The 18459-nt window shown below is 37.4% G+C and overlaps 1 protein-coding gene across 1 annotated transcript; it reads right to left on the bottom strand.

Annotated features, from left to right (window-relative positions):
* Positions 1-14616: 14616 nt before the first annotated feature.
* LOC128867692 (endocuticle structural glycoprotein SgAbd-4) lies at positions 14617-17743 on the bottom strand. The gene is made up of 2 exons (XM_054109136.1): positions 17332-17743; positions 14617-15104 (listed from the first exon to the last, which is right to left on the bottom strand). The coding sequence occupies exons 1-2, from the start codon at positions 17505-17507 to the stop codon at positions 14867-14869; spliced, it is 414 nt and encodes a 137-aa protein (XP_053965111.1). The 5' UTR covers positions 17508-17743; the 3' UTR covers positions 14617-14866.
* Positions 17744-18459: the final 716 nt, after the last annotated feature.

Genomic DNA, 18459 nt, shown 5'->3' with positions numbered 1-18459 from the left:
GCAGCATGGTTTTAGAAGTGGCAGATCTACCTTAGGAGCCATCCAAGATGTAATAGCTAGCGTAGAACATGCCCAGGCAGATAATCGATACTCCAAACGTTTAGTACAGGGTGGCTGATGAAAGCCGCTACCAAAAAAAAATTGAATAACTTTTTTTCTTTTTCAGTTATTTGTTCCATTTTTGTTTTAATTTGCAGATTGATCTTTAAAATTTATTAAAATGGATAACTGGGACACGCAAACAAGAATTTGGATAGTCCGCCGCTATCACGCACTGGAGTCCGTAGTTTTGGTACAGAGAGAGTACAGGCGGATGTTTGGCGGCGATCCCCCGAGCAGATGGACCATAATGAGACTGGTGAATAATTTTGCTGAGCAAGGAACAGTCGCAAGAAGGCCTTATCATCGAAACCCACCAGTTCGGACGGAGGAAACGATCGCTGCTGTAGCTGCAGCTATACAAAGCAATCCAAGGGTTTCAACAAGAAGCTTATCTGCTCAACTTGGTGTCAGCCGACAGTCTTTGCAAACAATAATGCACAAAGATTTAGACTTATTTCCCTACAAAATTCAAATGGTTAACAAACTGAATGCAGCAGACTTGCCGATTCGCTTGGAATTTTGCCGGAAGATCCTGCAAATGGTGGAAGAAGGCCAAAACATGTTAAACTGCCTTTTCATGTCTGATGAGGCCCATTTCGATTTAAACGGCAATGTGAACAAACAAAATTGTCGAATATGGAGTACTTCTAACCCACAGATACTCCACGAGACGGAATTGCATCCTCTTCGCGTGACAGTGTGGTGTGCGGTTTCTTCACGCTGTATTGTCGGGCCTTATTTTTTTGAAGAAAATGGTCACACCGTTACGGTTACTGGAGACCGTTATTTGAAAATGCTGAAAGAATTTTTCTATCCAGAACTACGCCGAAAGAGAATTCCTTTCAACTCTGTGTGGTTTCAACAAGATGGGGCAACGTCTCACATAGCCCAGACTGTTATGACAGAGTTGCGACGAAAATTTCCCAATAAACTGATTTCAAGAAACTCCGAATTTCTTGGCCCCCCAGGTCGCCTGACCTTACTGCACCTGACTTTTTCTTGTGGGGTTTATGTAAACAAGAAGTTTATAAAACAAAGCCAACAAATTTGGATGAACTAAAACAATCCATTCGGGCAACAATTGCGGCTATTCCTGTCGCAACTTTCAAAGCAGCAATGAACAACTTTTTACTAAGATGCCGCACTTGTGTCAACGAGCATGGGGGCATTTAAATTCAATTATTTTTAAAACTAGTTAAGCTACATTTAATAAAATTTAATTACCTTCAACTTGAAAAAAAATAAATGAATTCCATACACTAAAAAAAAGTTATTTGAGTTTCTTAATGTAGCAAAATTCATCAGCCACCCTGTATTACTAGCCACACTGGATATCAGAAATGCTTTCAACAGTTTAAGTTGGGACGACGTAATTGAAGCCTTAAAGGTAAAATTCAAGACCCCGAATAATCTATTGAAGATTATTCGCAGCTATCTAAGCAATCGCGTGCTCTTATACGAAACGCGAGAAGAGTGTAAGACCAAACAAATAACAGCAGGTGCGGCCCAAGGATCAATACTCGGACCTGAACTTTGGAATATAAGCTACAATGAAATCCTTTGAATAGAGATGCCCGAGGATGTGCATTTGGTGGGATACGCAGATGGCATTGCAGCTGTAATAATCGCCCGGAACACTGACGAAGCCAAAAGGAAGTTAAATCAGGTGATGATCCGAGTTCAGACATGGCTAGAAGACCATGGATTAAAGCTGGCCACAGAGAAAACTTAAACTTAACTTAAAACTTAAAACTTAAGCTTATCCTTCTAACGAACAGACGTATCCCATTAGAAGTAGACATACAAGTACTCGATGCCACTTTATCGACAAAAAGAGTGGTCAAGTACCTAGGAGTGCAATTAGACACAAGGCTAACCTACTGGGCGCATATAAACCATGCTGCCACAAGAGCTGCCAAAGTAAGTGGCATGTTAAGTAAGCTCAGGGCAAACCTTGGAGGTCCAACGCAGAACAAGCGAAAACTTTTAATGGACACGACGAACTCGATTCTCTTATACGGATGCGAAATATGGGCAGATTCGCTAAGGGTGCAATGCCGGCGGAAAACTTTGCAATCTGTGCAACGCACCTGCGCTCTCAGAGTGGCTTCGTCATATAGAACAGTATCTGAAGCAGCGGAACCATCCCTATAGATATTCTAGCACAAGAGCGCAAACGGAGAAGGGAGGCAAAAAACACATGAACCTCAGTGTTACGTTTCTCCGATATTAGAGCCCAAACGCTCACACTTTGGCAGGCAAGATGGAACTCTGAACGGTATGGTAGATGGACAGCGAGACTAATACCCGATCTAAAAAAGTGAGTAGAAAGAAAGCACGGTGAGGTTAACTATTACCTCATACAGTTTTTGTCCGGACATGGGTCCTTTCTCAAGTATTTGTGGCGAATGGGTAACGTGAGCCAGCCAAACTGCATATATGGAGATACTGAGTATGATGATGCGGAGCACATCTTCTTTAAATGCGAGAGGTGGAACGTAGAGAGAACAGGTCTGCAACGAGCTATTGGTGTATCTACACCTGAAGAAATTATCGACAAAATGATGATAGACGAAGAAAAATGGAATGCCGTCACAAATTTTGTAGAGGATATTATCCGAAAAAAGAAGCGCGAAATGGAAAGTTATGCTGAAGAGCATTGAGCATAGGTTTCTCAAAACAGGCGACCCTGGACGCAGGTTGAGTAAGTAAGTGTCCTTCTTAGGACGCCGTTTTGGCCCTCTACCTCGAAGCAATGCGGAAGCAGTCCCGGGGTGGAGGGAAAACTCCAAGAGAAGAGGGGGGATATTTTTAGTGGAATCATCACACACGTAGTAGCGACCGCCAAAAAAAAAAAAAAAAAAAGTAAGTTGCCTTAGGAAACTATGTGAGCCTTACATTTTAGATATATGACATCCACAAGTAAAAAATAGCAGCGAAAAGGTTTGAGAAACCAATTCCTCGATAGATTTTTAATTTTTTTCTTTTTTGGTCTCCAACGAAATTAACCTTAAAATACAGTTTCCGTTTTGATTTATTTCTGGCATCAAGTTGAATTTTGATTTGTGAGATATGATACTTTTTTATAACAAATATTTTTATGGTACATTTTAATCCATTATATCACTCTGCTATGAGCACACTTCGCACAGTAACTAAAAAATGATTACTCTGTCGTTTTCTCATGTTTTTTTTTAATCTATATCGTAAATTCTTTAATGATGAAGTAAAATTATTAAATGTCTTTGCCGAGCCTCGGTGGATTGTAATAATTAATAGGTCGTTGAAAACAGAATTGAAAGTGGTTTATTCGGACATAATTTATACCCTAGGAAATAAAAGGCAAAAGGGGTTTTGACAGTTCACGCGTGACTACTGTCAAACTAAATTCATGATTTTTTTCAGTATTCATTGACATTTGATCATAGAAAGACGTACACCTCAACAATGTTTGCAAATTGTACAATTATATTACAAAATTCGGCGCTCTGTGAAAAGTGTTCATCGCGCGCTCAGGACAACTCATGGTGTATAACGATGAGGCCCATTTTTGTCTTAATGGCTACGACAATAAGTAAAATATCCATATTTGGGCTGAACAGCGACCCCAAGTCATTCAAGAAGAGCCAATAAATCTATTGAAAACAACCGTTTGGCGGGGCTTATGGGCTGGAGAAATCATCTGCGCATATTTCTTCAATCACGAGACTATCGCCAATGTAACAGTGAATGGCGAACGCTTTCGCACCATGATAAATGACTTCTTGATACTTGAAACCCGTGATCTCCACAACATTTGGTTCCAACAACACTATAACATTCCTCCTCCTCGGCTGATTTCCACCCTGGAACCACGTTAGCATTTCTTCAAGAGCCGCGTTTATGTCTATTGACAAAACAGGTACCTGCGTCCAGGTTCCGCTCCTGTGGGCATATGGAAATTTTTCGTCATCGATAGTATTCACTTCTCCCACTGGCTTCGAAAGCGGTTGTGGGGGGAGTTAAACATCTGAGAAAATGCAATAGTCCGATACTCACAAATTATTGTCTTGTCTTCAGTTCGGTACTGTTGTGAGTGTTTGGCTGAAGCGTCTGTGTCTGTCGTCGGTTTGTCTAAAACAGTTCATCTCTACTGTCCACCTGCTAGCAAAGGTACCAAAAACTTTGTAATTAACGAATAGGCTTTATATTTATAACGTTGTTTGGTTGTTCTTTTTTTCCCTTCCTTTTCTCCTAAGAACTGTCGAGTTATGGCTTGGCTGGATTAAGCACATTGCATAAAAAATAATCTAGCTGGTCTTGCTACCTAATTAATTTAGTAACTTAATAGTATTGAATACTTAGTCTATCTTTCTGCGTCTACTGCTGCTGCCGCTGTTGTCGCTACAGTAGCAACTGTTGCTGTCGTTTCTGGGCTTTCCTTTCCCAGTCAATGCGGTTTAGCCTCGTCACGACTGTAGCCGCGAACGTTTTTGCGGCGTCCCATTTAGTGATGGTCGAGCACATATCCTGGACGAATCTTGCGTGGGATGGCGGGTGTTCGAATGCCTTCGTCAGTATTGCTCGTTCTTCACTGAAACGTATGCAGTGAAAGGCCCCATGTTCTGCGCTCTCGATTGTATTCGAGCAACTCCGGCTTTTTTGGCTTTGATCGAAAGAAGCTACTGAGGCTATACACAGGCAGCCCTTTTTTATGGAGGTTAAAATCAAAATATCAAAAACATCACCAAACCAGCTGTGGTAAGTGGGGCATACTCCCACTAACACAATAACAATCCTCCTTCACGGCTGAATTCCACAAAAGGAGACTCGAAAATGGCAAAAAATTTCCAAAGCGTCCACTAATTATTATGTACTGTATATGCTCCTATCCTTTGATATACCTATTTGTAACAAGCAAAAAACGAACTTTTAAGAATCGTTCTGTAGGTTTAGAAAAGTTTCTTATTATCAGATTTTAAGATTATTAAAATTAATGAAGAAAGTGGTGGATGGATGCAATTTCATTCAAAGTGATCAAATATAATGTCTTTTGTTCTACAAGTGTAATCCATTTGGACAAAAATTTAAAATGCCGGAATGCAAGAAGTCCTTGTCCTATTGGTAAAAAAGTTTACCAGTTTATTTTCACCATCCTATCTTGAGGAAAATTTTGTACTATTAAAAAAATTTGTAAAATACTTTTACGCAATAATCGCTTAGTGTCAGATCGAAATTATAGGACAGATGCAAACGACCGTTCCCTCGTCAAAGATTTGTGCGGCCTGCCTGTATCTTGATAGAATCCAACTTACTTCCTATTCGTTAAATTTTTTCTAATTATCTGCTTAAATCTAGTCAGATGTTGGGGCAGCTCAAAGTGGACATTTCCTTCTTTGCTCGTTACTTCCGCCTTGCCAATCGCTTGGAACGGCACAGCGCAATTTGGCCAAGATCAGCTTTTAGTTTTGTATGTGACACATTTTTCATCGTTGTTTACAAGCGCTTCAAAAATGGATCGACTTCATGACATTTCTGCATTAAATCGTGTGTCACTCTCACATCGGGCCTCTTATTGAGCATAATTTTATACACATTTTTTGTCCGTGGGCAATGAATTCCACGATTTTATTGACTGTTTCGATGACTGTTCCATCAAAGCGTTTCTCATACTTAACGTCCAAATTATCAGGAAAGGATAGTTGGAACTAGGTTTGTTGTTGCATACGTGACGATATTAGCAAACACTTTATGGCTTCTCAAAATTCTTTTTTAATTTGGAAGGTGGGTTCGTCGACGATGACCCTTATTAAATTTCTTATCCAGGATTTTGTAATGATATGGTAAATAGAGATCTTGTTTTATTTTTGGGATTGACACTCTGACCTCGAGGGTTGCAATAAGGTAAAAATGAGTCGGTTTCGAAATTCACAATCGAACTACGGCGATTTCTAGTAACAACTGTAAAATATTTTCATCAAAGTCCATATTGTTACTTTTACACGAGCGGTGGTGTTTGGGGTTAACTCAAGGCTCTTTTATATTCTTCATTGAAGCTTAGGAAAGGTTGCTTTATTAAATACTTTATTGAGAACATTGACAAGGAAATTTTGTTTTACTTTTCTAAAGATATAAATTTCACAGATTTGAAAACCAACCTGTCTTGATAAAGGGATAAAATGTGGTATACAACATTCAAATGCGTTCTGCGAAAATACACCGGTAAAGCCATCTCATATATCACTCCGTGCCATTCTGACACCAGATGCGTTATCGCAAAGCCAAAGCTGCCGACAAGTTCCCAAGCGTTGTACTTAAATAAACCAACAAGTGCATGCAAATACCAAGATCTTCCACGATTTAAGATTTTCGTCATGCAGACAAACACATTGGCTTTCAAGAAGTCTACTCATTCACCAACTAAAGCTAGCCGTCACAGAATTTCACGCCGGGAATCACGCAATACAATTTCCATTTCATTAACTAAGTAAAACAACAGCAACACATGCGAAATATCTTGTTGCTCTAAAAGTTGCTGCACCTATTGGTGCTTTTGTAGATGACAACTTGACGCAGACAACGCCAGCTTTACCATCATAACCATCTTTAGCGCTGCCTGCGCTGGCGTAGTTCCCGCCTCAACTTTTACTGCATTTCATATAAATCAACGTGACATATCAACTACATAGTTGGCATCTGTGCACACATACATATTTACATACATGTATACCTGCCGCCGTAGCCGAATGGGTTGGTGCGTGACTACCATTCGGAATTCACAGAGAGAACGTCGGTTCGAATCTCGGTGAAACACCAAAATTAAGAAAAAGATTTTTCTAATAGCGGTCGCCCCTTGGCAGGCAATGGCAAACCTCCGAGTGTATTTCTGCCATGAAAAAGCTCCTCATAAAAATATCTGCCTTTCGGAGTCGGCTTGAAACTGTAGGTCCCTCCATTTGTGGAACAACATCAAGACGCACACCACAAATAGGAGGAGGAGCTCGGCCAAACATCTAAAAAGGGTGTACGCGGCAATTATACATATATACATATATATATACCTGCATTACAAAATATAGTGTGATGGTATACCATATGTGATGGGGATATATATATGAACATTATTTCTTGTCGCTGCTATTGCTAGCCTAGTGACATGTAAATGCTCATCAAATCTACCGTTTGATAGTACGAAGATTGCTATCCAATAACTAATAATTAATACTAGTCACGTGTAGGAATCGAAACAGAAATGCTCGTTAATGTCAAATGCCAACTGCATACGAAAGTGGCGCACTCACGTTGCCTAAGAACATATGCAGACATCCGCACACATGCCGGCGGGTATGTACATATTTACACAATATTTAAAAGTAACATGTGCAAAAAAGTTGGATTCGAGTAGACAATTGCTTTTATTGCTTAAATTCTTCTAGATTCTGGTTGAATTGTCCGTTTGGCTGCTAGGCGTTGGCTTTTGAGTAGTTGTTTTACAGTGGTGGTCGTTGGACTTTTAATGGTGTGCCAAAGTATTTTTACCAAACGTATATCAGATGAGGAAGAAGCTTAAAATATTTTTCTTTTGGGTAGGTTTTGAACATTTGTTCATCAGTACGTAAACTTTAATACATGAGTTTAAATTAAAATTGCTTACAGTTAGTGTTTTTGTTTATTTCTGACACGAAGCTTTTGATTTAGCTAAGCGTAGCAAGTGTTGCCTACATTTAGGATGCTTTTGCATTTGGTGAACGGCGGCTACGATAGAACCTTACATGCTGTGATTAAATTTTCGCTATTTGATTACATTTTTCGCTAATATTTGTTCAGTGATACATGATAACATGATACGATTGTGTAAGTAGAATATTTGAAAACAAATGAAGAACCTTAATTTTCTTTTTGAAGTTTACCAGCTCTATAACGCCTTTCTCCAGGGAGCATGCTATCGTCATGTAAAAGGAATTAAGTAGATTTTCATGAAAATATGTTTGATCTGTTTTATTTAAATGGAACAACAAACAATGGAAATGGGAGTGTGAGACTAAATGATTTACAAGCGGCAAATATGTTAAATCTGTCTTTCGGCTGTTATCCCACACAATATTTTTATCATGGTCGAATAACTCATGAACATGGAAGCAACAACCTTCTAAAAAGAGTAAACAGTTACGTGAATGCTAATTATTAGGCGGGTTGACTAACACGAGCTTCATAACTACAGAAGAACAACACTTTCTGCTACGATATGACTACTAGCAAAACATCGGAAACTGGGACTACACGAAATTGAAAGTGATCGCCAAAGTGATGGAAAAAATGTGCTAGAAAGTATAAACTTATTTACATTAGTACTCTAGAGTTAAATAAAATGTTTAATATTCTCATAATATACGTTGAGTATCTTTCAGTACCACTCGTAAGCACTTGGGAAGGTTTAGAGGATACAACTACCGGTTATTTAGGAAATACATCGATATAGAACACTGCGGCCGTAAGACTTAATCTCTCTAAGTATAAAGTATTTCATATGACAATCCAGCCATTGTGAAGGGTCTTCTAAGTTGAAAGTTCATTAAGAAAATTAGGGTGCCGCATGCCTTTAAGCTTGCGATTGGAGACAATTAGGGTTGCAAACCTTCTATAGTTCACTGGATGTAGGTATATTAGTAACACCCCTAATATTATTTAACATCGACGAAAGCTCTCGAAACCTTTCATATCTTTGACCTATCGACCTGGTATACTATATTTAAAACTTCAGGCAAATTATAAAGCTGTGAAACTCAATACAGTGGCCCTTTTGTGCCCTCGCGCAACCATAGGAACTTATATATTTATTGGGAAACTCAAGATTATAGCACTCGAAAAAGTAAGTAATCGATAGTAATAAGTATCACTATGCTATGGGGGGAATGGCAACTGTTTTCCAAACAGAAGTTTTTGCCATCCTAAAAGTAGCCGAATGGATAATCGAGAGGAGATGGAGCGGGAAACAGATTGGAGTCTTCAGTGACAGTCAGGCTGCATTGAAGGCCCTGGAGAACGCGAAGCAAACCTCAAAGATTGTTCAAGAATATAAGAAGAAGCTTAATTCTGTCGCAAGACAAAACAGGCGTGTACTTATATGGGTTCCGGGAAACTCCGGTGTTCAAGGAAACGAAATTGCCGACGAACTGGCCAATCGTGGATCAGCGGTGCCCCCACAGGAGCCAGAGCCAATAATCGGAATCAGTTCCGCAGGAATCAAGGATTGGATCAGCGATTATGTGGGATATCTACATAAAGAGCGATGGTCCGGTCTGAAACGCTGCAGAACTGCAAAGTGTTTTGTGACAAGTCCGAACAGAAAACTGTCAAACTTTCTACTAAAACTTAGAAGGAAAGACATTCGGTTGATGGTCGGCATCATTACAGGACACAACCCATGGGGTCAGCATATGACCACCATTGGAATCATCGAGAACCCGGTATGCCTGTCATGCTTGGAGGAGGCGGATAGCACTGACCACTTTCTCTGTGAGTGTCCTGCCTTTGCTAGAGCGCGACTACGAGTATTGGGTTCCGATGTCATGGGAATGAGTAATATTCGTTGTCTAAAACTGGAGGATATTTACAGATTCGCCAAAGAATCTGGAAAATTCTCACAGGACTAACTATCTCTATCTCTGTCTCTATTCTTTTCTATCTCTTTCTCTGCTACTTTTCTCCCTCCCTCCTTAACTATCTACCCCCTTTCCAGAGCCTTAAATACAATGGGCTCTGAGAGGACTAACTATCTCTATCTCTGTCTCTATTCTTTTCTATCTCTTTCTCTGCTACTTTTCTCCCTCCCTCCTTAACTATCTACCCCCTTTCCAGAGCCTTAAATACAATGGGCTCTTTAGCCTGAGTGTTTTAGGAGCCACCAAATCTCCTGGTGCTCCTTGGCTCGACTTTTTCAAATTCAAATTCAAAAGAACTCGAAAAAGTTCTACGACTGTCCCGCAACTTTCAGATAACCAGATCAATCAAATTTAAGAATAGTAGAATAAAAGATTGTGCCATTCAACATCCATGATATCAGAACGGAAAAAAATGAAAGTAAACACACGGAAAGCCAAGACTGGTAGAGTACTTCGTGGTGGAAAGTAAGGGTAAAATTGCATTTAGATGCTTTCACAGTCTAACATTCGGCACTTAATTTTTAATATATTTGATATATATTATTTTCCGTTCTGTTATTTTGGGTTGGTGACTGACGACACTGAAATATTAAATTCACAAAGAATAATCGCATCACATTGTATTCTCTACATTATGGAGAAGAGGATTTAGTACTGTACATTAACTATAATGTAACTTACGCCAACGCGTCGGCGAATAAGGTTGGGTGTAGGATCCAGTCGTAGGTACCTTTACCTAACCTGAGCTTTGCACCGCCAGATTAATGCAATATTATCCAAACCGAACTTACAACAATAAGAGAAGATGGGTCTTAGCTCATCTTTTTTTCACGCAGACTGCAATACTTAGGCGGTGGTTAAATCAAAATACTGCTCTAAAATCTCATCGTTAATAGTAAGCGAGTGCAATCTAGCTTTAAGTGAACTGGCCAGTTCATAAATATATAGCATTTAACTGCTTAGCGGATGAATTGCTGAGGAGCCGAATTTCCATATGTGAACCTCTTATCAATGCCTTTCGTAATTCGAGCGTACCGATAACTTCTTAAAAACTCGACTATAGTTTAGAGCTAACTTCATCGAAGAGGCAAACAAAAGGCCGCAAACTGTTAAGAAAAAATCTGACCATCGCATTTACATGGAGAGCCTATTCCTTGTGAAGTAACTAGAACAATCACTGGCCACTGGGGACGGAAGCTAGTAGAGTAAGTTGTTCGTGACGGAGGAGATCTCGGAAATGTCGAACATTAGTGGAAGCTCTATCTGTCTGGCGTGAGCAAGAAGGCTCTTCTTTCCTCCCCAATTAACCAAATTCAGCGACTATCCATGAATTTTCAAGGTTTACTAGTTCACAAAATGGGGTTATTTCTAGAAGTAATGATCCCATTGAACCCAAGGATCCTGAATAAGAAGCATATAAAACTTAGTCTAACTACTTATACCGCCTATTATTACAAGTTCGCTAAGTTATTTAAGAAGGCAAATTCCTTGAAGCTGCATACAAGAAGAAAATAACCAATTATCGTTTTAAACTTCAAGACTTGGATTGTACAAGCAAACTAATAATTTATTTGCTTTACGAGAAAATGTATTATACCACCTCTGGGGCTAAATTGGAACTGCTGCAAAATGAAAAATGCACAGGACAGATTGAGGTTGTTGTTGAGGGTATACTGGAATAACTTTTATGTCACTGGCCAGCATTCTGAAAATGGATTGTTTTACCTTCTTTCCTTAATTGAGAATTATTGCTGATCAAGGGGCGTGAAGAATCGCACTAGAATTCATATTTGAAATCTATGCCTCCACCCCTTCACTTGGAAACACTAGTTGCCAATTCTGTGCGCGAGATCAATGTTTATAAGCCGAGCTAATTAACCTAAGCTCCTCAAATGTGTGTAACGGATAGAAGTCATGCCTTCGCTTTCAACTGAATGATAGTTGTAGCACATATTTCTTCGACATTACTATTCACTTTTGTTGCGGAAAGCCAAGCGCGATTTGAACTTGTTTAAGACCGTAATATTACAACAATTTCTACTTTGTGCTAAAGAGTAATGGTTTGTAACACGACCAGTCTAAGCCCAAGTTCATTTAGATTTCAACGCGATCTTACCGAGAAAATAGCTCAAATAGTTACTAACAGGGGATGAAGAGAATCGCGTCCACTTTCAAAGGCACTTAACAAATGTAGAACTGCGAACTTACTAAGTTTGACTAAAACTTTTATAGAATACGGCTTCATTTGGCCATACTACTTATAATGCAGACCCGAACTATTGGCATTCTGGCTGACAAGTTCAAAGCACTACACAATGAATTATGCAGGAGTTGTTAAGATTAAAAAGTGTTTTCAGCACTTTTGGTGTGACTGTCTGGCGAGGTTGTGTAGAACGCTCTTCAAATATAAGGGGGATCACGAGAATTAAGGCAGCCGGAGTTAAGTTGTTGAGGGATGTGGTAACCTATTTAGATACAAATAGGAGGATTTACAAACATATTCCTTTTCTAGGTATAAAAAAGGTCATCGAGTGAATTCATTTTAGAGGGTGGTCACTCACAGTAGCTTTTGATTCCATACTGTTGGGAGTCTTTGCGCTCAGTAGCTCAGAAATTTCAAATAATTTAAGGCAGGTTTGACCAGCTCCATATCACTATAATTATGCACGTAATAGTACTGTACAATTCCAAAAAAGACAAACTCTGGCTGTGCAGGTTTTGGGCTTGAGAGAATTGTCAACTGTTTTTATTGACCCTTTCATGGAAATTCTATTTAATTTGTAATTTTTTCGTTTACTTTTTTATCGTGAAGTGCAAATTGCTACAATTCTAAATTAGTTCATAAAAATAAAATTATTATGCTGTATAATATATTACGTATTATTTAAAATAATAGACGGTGAGGGGAAAAACATATTACTTAAAAACGGATACGGAGAATTCCTCGTATTTAATGTATGTGTATTTATAACGATGCAGGGATCTCACTTGTGTAGGTTTATCTAAATCTTTGACGCCGGCAGCCAATTAAATTGCCTCGATATTGACAAGCTGCAAACTATTATGGCCATGCTTCGATAGGAATGCAATAACAAAAGATCAAAAATCACCTTGACAAATACTTTTTCCACCATTTAATATAAAATGTATGCGAACTCAGTACAGCACGCTGTGACAGAGGGGTTTGAAATAAGTTTGAGTTTAATATTTATATGGGAATTGGCAAGTGTTTGCGCTTTGGTAGCAAATCTAAAAGTAAGCTGCGGTGAAAACGATAATAAGACACATGAGGGTTGTATAGATATGCCTTTAGTTTTCGGTTTTAGCGCCACCAGAATCGGAGTAAATAGATGATTCTTACAGTTGAATCTGCAAAAACTGCTAATTTGTTTCAGCCTCCCACACTGGATCACGAGTTTGGTGTAGAAACATACCGCATGGACTTTGTACCGATCAAAAAACTTGAAAATTTGGAAAGGCCCATCTGTACTGAAATTAATATAAATACAATATTACTAATATATACAATTACAATTTAATACTCAAGAGCACGCTGGGAACCTCGAAATCGTATACGTTTATTTGCATCAATGTTAATGTGCTTGTGCCATTGTTTCGATAACTAACTGATACATCCAATGGCAGATGACATATCAATAGCAAAAAATGGGCGAGTCAACTGAAATATACATACATATAAGTATGTATAATAAAATATGTTTACCGCAAATGCAGAAAAGTCCCACTTCGAAAAAGCCACAACAGCAAGATGCTTAAAGCAGCACATACACAAACATAGATGTATACATATTTGCATATGCTTTATGAACGCTGTTAATTGAATCTACTAAGTGGTGCGATTATTGTCAATATAGATATAAACATACATTTGCTCACACATCGACAATTCTACTAGCTTTGGCCTTTTGGCTGTGGTCGTAATGCGAGTACAAAAAAGAGAGAAGAAAAGGGCAAAAAACGCAAGCACGCGATTTATTTTAAGGTAATTTGAAAAGTGTGTGCCGCACTTGTCGCTGGAATGCCGTTGACTCGATGAATGAATACACATGTGCGGGTAAGCATCTACAAGCCACATATATGTACATATGCGTATTTATTATTGCGGTTATTTATTGCGGTTAATTTATTAGTATTTTATGTATTTACAATAATTTAACGCGCCTATGCTTATGAGTTTACGAAGATGGCACGAAAAGCTACAACAAGGACAATTTAATAAGATTATTTGCAGTAATGCGAGTTTAATAGTTATCCAAAAATTGAATCAGAAGAAATGAGTCAGTGCTGAAGGCTATAGGCACCGTAGTCTGCTGTTGAAGGTTAAAAAAATTAGCGGGAATAATTTGTTTTTTACTTTCAAGCTTTCCTTGATTTGCAATTACTTTTAATTTTATTTATTTTTAAATTTTTGCTTTAAGTCGTTTTAATCATTATTTCATAGCCTTCACATATTTGTTGAAAAGAAAAAGTAAAGGGTAGAAGTTGAATTGGCAGAATACAATTCATAGTACCACAACATTTTGATAATTTTTGACAATTTTTCCCCTTATTAATTTTCAATATTTTAATAATAATAACGAATGTGCGACATTTTTATATGGAGAAAATGCATAACTTCGCCAGAGAGAAAAATTGTTTAAAATCAAAGCGGAGTTTGAATCTTGTTTTCATACAAAATTATTATAAATTAAGATATCAAAGGAAAAGTGGACAAAACTGGTCAAAACGGAACTATAGTATTTTCTAGGGGTCTACATAATATGTATGTGTGCCAGTCTGTTCCGGCCTTGGCTATACTTTGCTTTTGACAGTAAGGCATATTTATATTAAACAACATCATACATATGTAGGTTCATAGGCTCCAAACTTTATTTTTCATATTTTTTATTTATCATTAAATGGCAGCATTGTCGTTTGTTAATTATCTTAAATTTATATAACTATTGACTTATGGTTTATTAACCTTTTTGCTTCTAATTAACTTAGTTAAATGTAATACTTATTGCTTACAACTTAATTGTTTTTATTTTCTCTTTTTGAGCTGTATTTGCTTGAGTGTGTCGGAGCAAATAATTAACTCTCATCCAATTCACTTTCTGATTTTAAACTGGTGGTACTGGCAAGTGATCCCCTTGGGGCTGGAAACCATTCTCATCGGCCACGTAATGCAAGGTGATGATATTTCCTTCTGGGTCCGAGTAGGAGTACAAGCCTGTCTGCACCAACACCAATTCTTCGTGTTCCTCAATCACCTGACCATCGGTGGATTCCTGTTTTGGCACTAATATTTTCTTCAAGTAACCAGCGTTTTCGACTTTGATGCCATTGGAGGTTTCGTAACTAAGATAAAAGTTAGAGAAATAATAGAAAAATAATTATAACGCAAGAAAATGTTACGAAATTGAAAATGTAAAAATATTATGAGGAAATAAATACTGTTTTCTTTACTAGCTTGAAGGACGTAAAGGAGCCTAGTGACGGATATGAGATTTTTTACCTAGTTTTGCGGGAAAATATTGATTTTTAAACTATCAACACTCGAAACCAGGCATTACGATAAGACTAAAAACAAAAAATAAAAAATATTTAGTTGAAAAAAATATTCGAAAAGTGAAATATATTTCCTACAAAAACGAGAAAATGGGTGCTACTTTTCCAGGAGGTATTTTCAAATTGTCCAGCTCACGAAATTTAATTTAATTTTTCGTAATTTTCAAATTCCATGACTATCAAAAAGGTGATGTTTTTCGAGCTTTATGCTATATTAACATTTATAATTATCCTTCTAAATACATATTTGGAAACTGGTGAGTTGTAGCGTTATTGTGGATTTCGGTCTAAGTAGTGTAAGTTATTTCGGGTCCATCGGCGGGATAGGCGGCTAGTAAATTAAGCTCGGACTTGGACAAAGTAAGCATACAAAATTATAGTAAGCAATAAAAATTTATTATCTTTCCAAAACCCATTTTTCCGAAAACAAAAATATACTCCTATATGACTCTATGAATGTACGCTAAGCCTTAAACATCGTTAAGTTCTAATAAAACCAAAGTCAAAGAACTGCTAATAGTTGTTTTGTGATTAAAAATACTTACAATAAATCTCCCAAAAGGTGAGCAATTGCCGATGGCATATCGACCTGATCTAAACTTGAAATCATTCAAATTTAAATTATCTTAAAGAGAGGCCGAAAAGTTTAGGTTCCCCATTTGCGGAACAACAGCAAGGCGCAAATCACAAACTGCAGGAGAAGCTGGGTCAAAATTCGATTAAAAGTTGTAATATCAGAATTTGCAGCGCTAGCCAGGCTGCCTTGAAGGCGCTAGAATACTTTCGTATCTTCTAAAAAATGATGCAGGAAATGGAGGCTAAATTTTGTTGCAAAGGATAATAGACTTGAACTCATGTGGATATCAGTGCACAGTGTTACTCAGGGTAACGAACTGGCGGATGAATTAGCGAATTGTGGTTATGCGGTTGACCCAATCTGGACCGGCCAAATTGTCAAACCAGATTTTAGAGCAACAATTAGGTAAAGGAACTTATTCGTGTAACCTCATTAATTACAAAATCGCTAACATATTTTTTATCACAAATAATCATCCGAAATTTTCAAGAATATTCAAGGATAAATTTTGAAATGGACATTTGCAATACCCAATGGTTTTTGTGCACCACGGTTGTAATTTTATTCAACTTCCTCTTTTATTTAATTATTATTCTACGCTGAACTAATTTTTTGTTAATATATTTTGAATTATTCATATCCTTGAAAATTCGAAGTCGTGTTTTACAAACATGGCCGACTTGACGTCAAAGAGAAAAGCTAAAAACACTATTTTACTATTTTTTACCACTTATTTAGTATAGCAAGAAAATTTATTTTTTAGTGAGTTCAGAAATTTTGTAGTTTTTGTTACACGATCTTCTAAGTAACTAAGTAAGTAAAAAAATGAGTTGTGAGCTACAAAACAATGAGGCCTACGATTTTATGCCGATTTCATGGCATTTGCAGGCAAAACCCACGTGGGAGGTTTATCCGCCGTTATTAGAAATAAATTTATATGTTTTATGTTCAAAAAATAAGGATTAAATCCATAACATCAATTCATTTCCGATGTGCTATACATCCATGTATATATGAATATGTCTAAGGAGCTTTACATTATTCCTACATTTAAAGTTTCATTAAATACTCAAAAACTTCAGCAAAATAAATGAGAAGGTAACCTATAAAATTACGAAGTATTTTTAACTTTTTGCATCTCATTCCCTTAATTCATTTTATCTGACTTGGTTGCAACAAGTTTATTATTGTTTAAAGTGCAATTATTTATAAGATAAATGTCAAACATAGTAACTGAACCATTTTCTTTAAAAAGTGGTAGCACAAAAAATATTAATCAAAGTCGGGATTTTCGAGTCTGAATCACGCATTAATATCCAGAAAAAAATATTTAAACAAAATAAATGAAAATTGTTCTTTTGAAATTTAAAGCTATTCAAATAATTGTTTTTTACATAGTTTTTTTAAATGCAAAAAATACTCTCACTTCGAAATACACACCTGTTATTATAGCTGCCATCTGGATTGGTTACATCGATTTGTTTGAGTATTGTGGCAGGTGTTGTTGTTGTAGTAACAGCAGGTGATGTGGCAACTCCAGATTGCTCCTCTGCAGGACGCGCTAATACAAAAGCGAATAGAACTGCCGAGAGTAGAACGATAACAAACTTGTACATTTTGTTGCTATGTTTTTTATTACAAAAGCAAGAACACTTCGTTTAAAAGAAATTATTCGTAAGAGTAGATTATTTAACTGTTATAAATTTTATTGGCTAACTCTCTCAACTTTAACATTTAAAGAGAAATGTGGCAGATATCCTTTGGTGAGTGATTGTTTCAATTTTTTAATCCACTTGAATGTCGGAAATGCTATTTAACAACTGGCTGACAGGTACTTAACGTCAGTGCCTTTTTATACACGAAAATTTTCTTGAAGAATCGCAATATCGCATACGAAACAAAGTGAAGAACCGCGGTGAGTAATGAGAAAAAAATAGCGTAAAAAATGAAGCGGACTCCAATTACCGGCGTAATGCGTACGTATGTACGTAAAGGTATGGGTGGCTGCGTGCGTGAGGGTCGACGAGTGAGTTGCGTTACGAGCTTGTGACTGTCTGTCTGTGTGCGAGACAAGGGAAAGATGGGCGCGCTAGATAAGAGATATGACTATTGCTAACAAGAACAACAATAACAAAACGAAAACTAAAATGTGAGCATGTGTGAATAAATGGCACTAACCGCAAAGGCAAATATACGCCAGCAGTTTGTATGGTGTGCATGCATGTATGTGCGTATTTATAAAGGTGAGTGGCAAGCAATAGTGTACGCGCGAACATGTGCGAAAGCTGACCATGCTCGTATTTTAGATTGTATTTTCTTGTTTTATTTACATTATTTTGTGCGCACAATTTCATGTACTACTTATTTATCTACTCTCTTTTAGGTAAATGTGTTGGTAAATTGAAAAAATATTAGTAACTCTATTTGCATAAAGGAACGGAAGGCTCAATTATACCGACAAGCTTGCTCCTATGGTATAAATTATTGGTCGAATTTGTGTTCGTCATTCAGGCGATGAAAATTTGGAGTTACACTGTCTATTCAGCTTGTTTTTGTATTTCTTTTCGC

This window comes from Anastrepha ludens, chromosome 6 (genome assembly GCF_028408465.1).
Source record: "Anastrepha ludens isolate Willacy chromosome 6, idAnaLude1.1, whole genome shotgun sequence".
Lineage (NCBI taxonomy): Eukaryota > Metazoa > Arthropoda > Insecta > Diptera > Tephritidae > Anastrepha > Anastrepha ludens.
The sequence above is the reverse complement of the archived record's forward strand: the minus strand, read 5'-3'. Positions and strand labels throughout refer to the sequence as shown.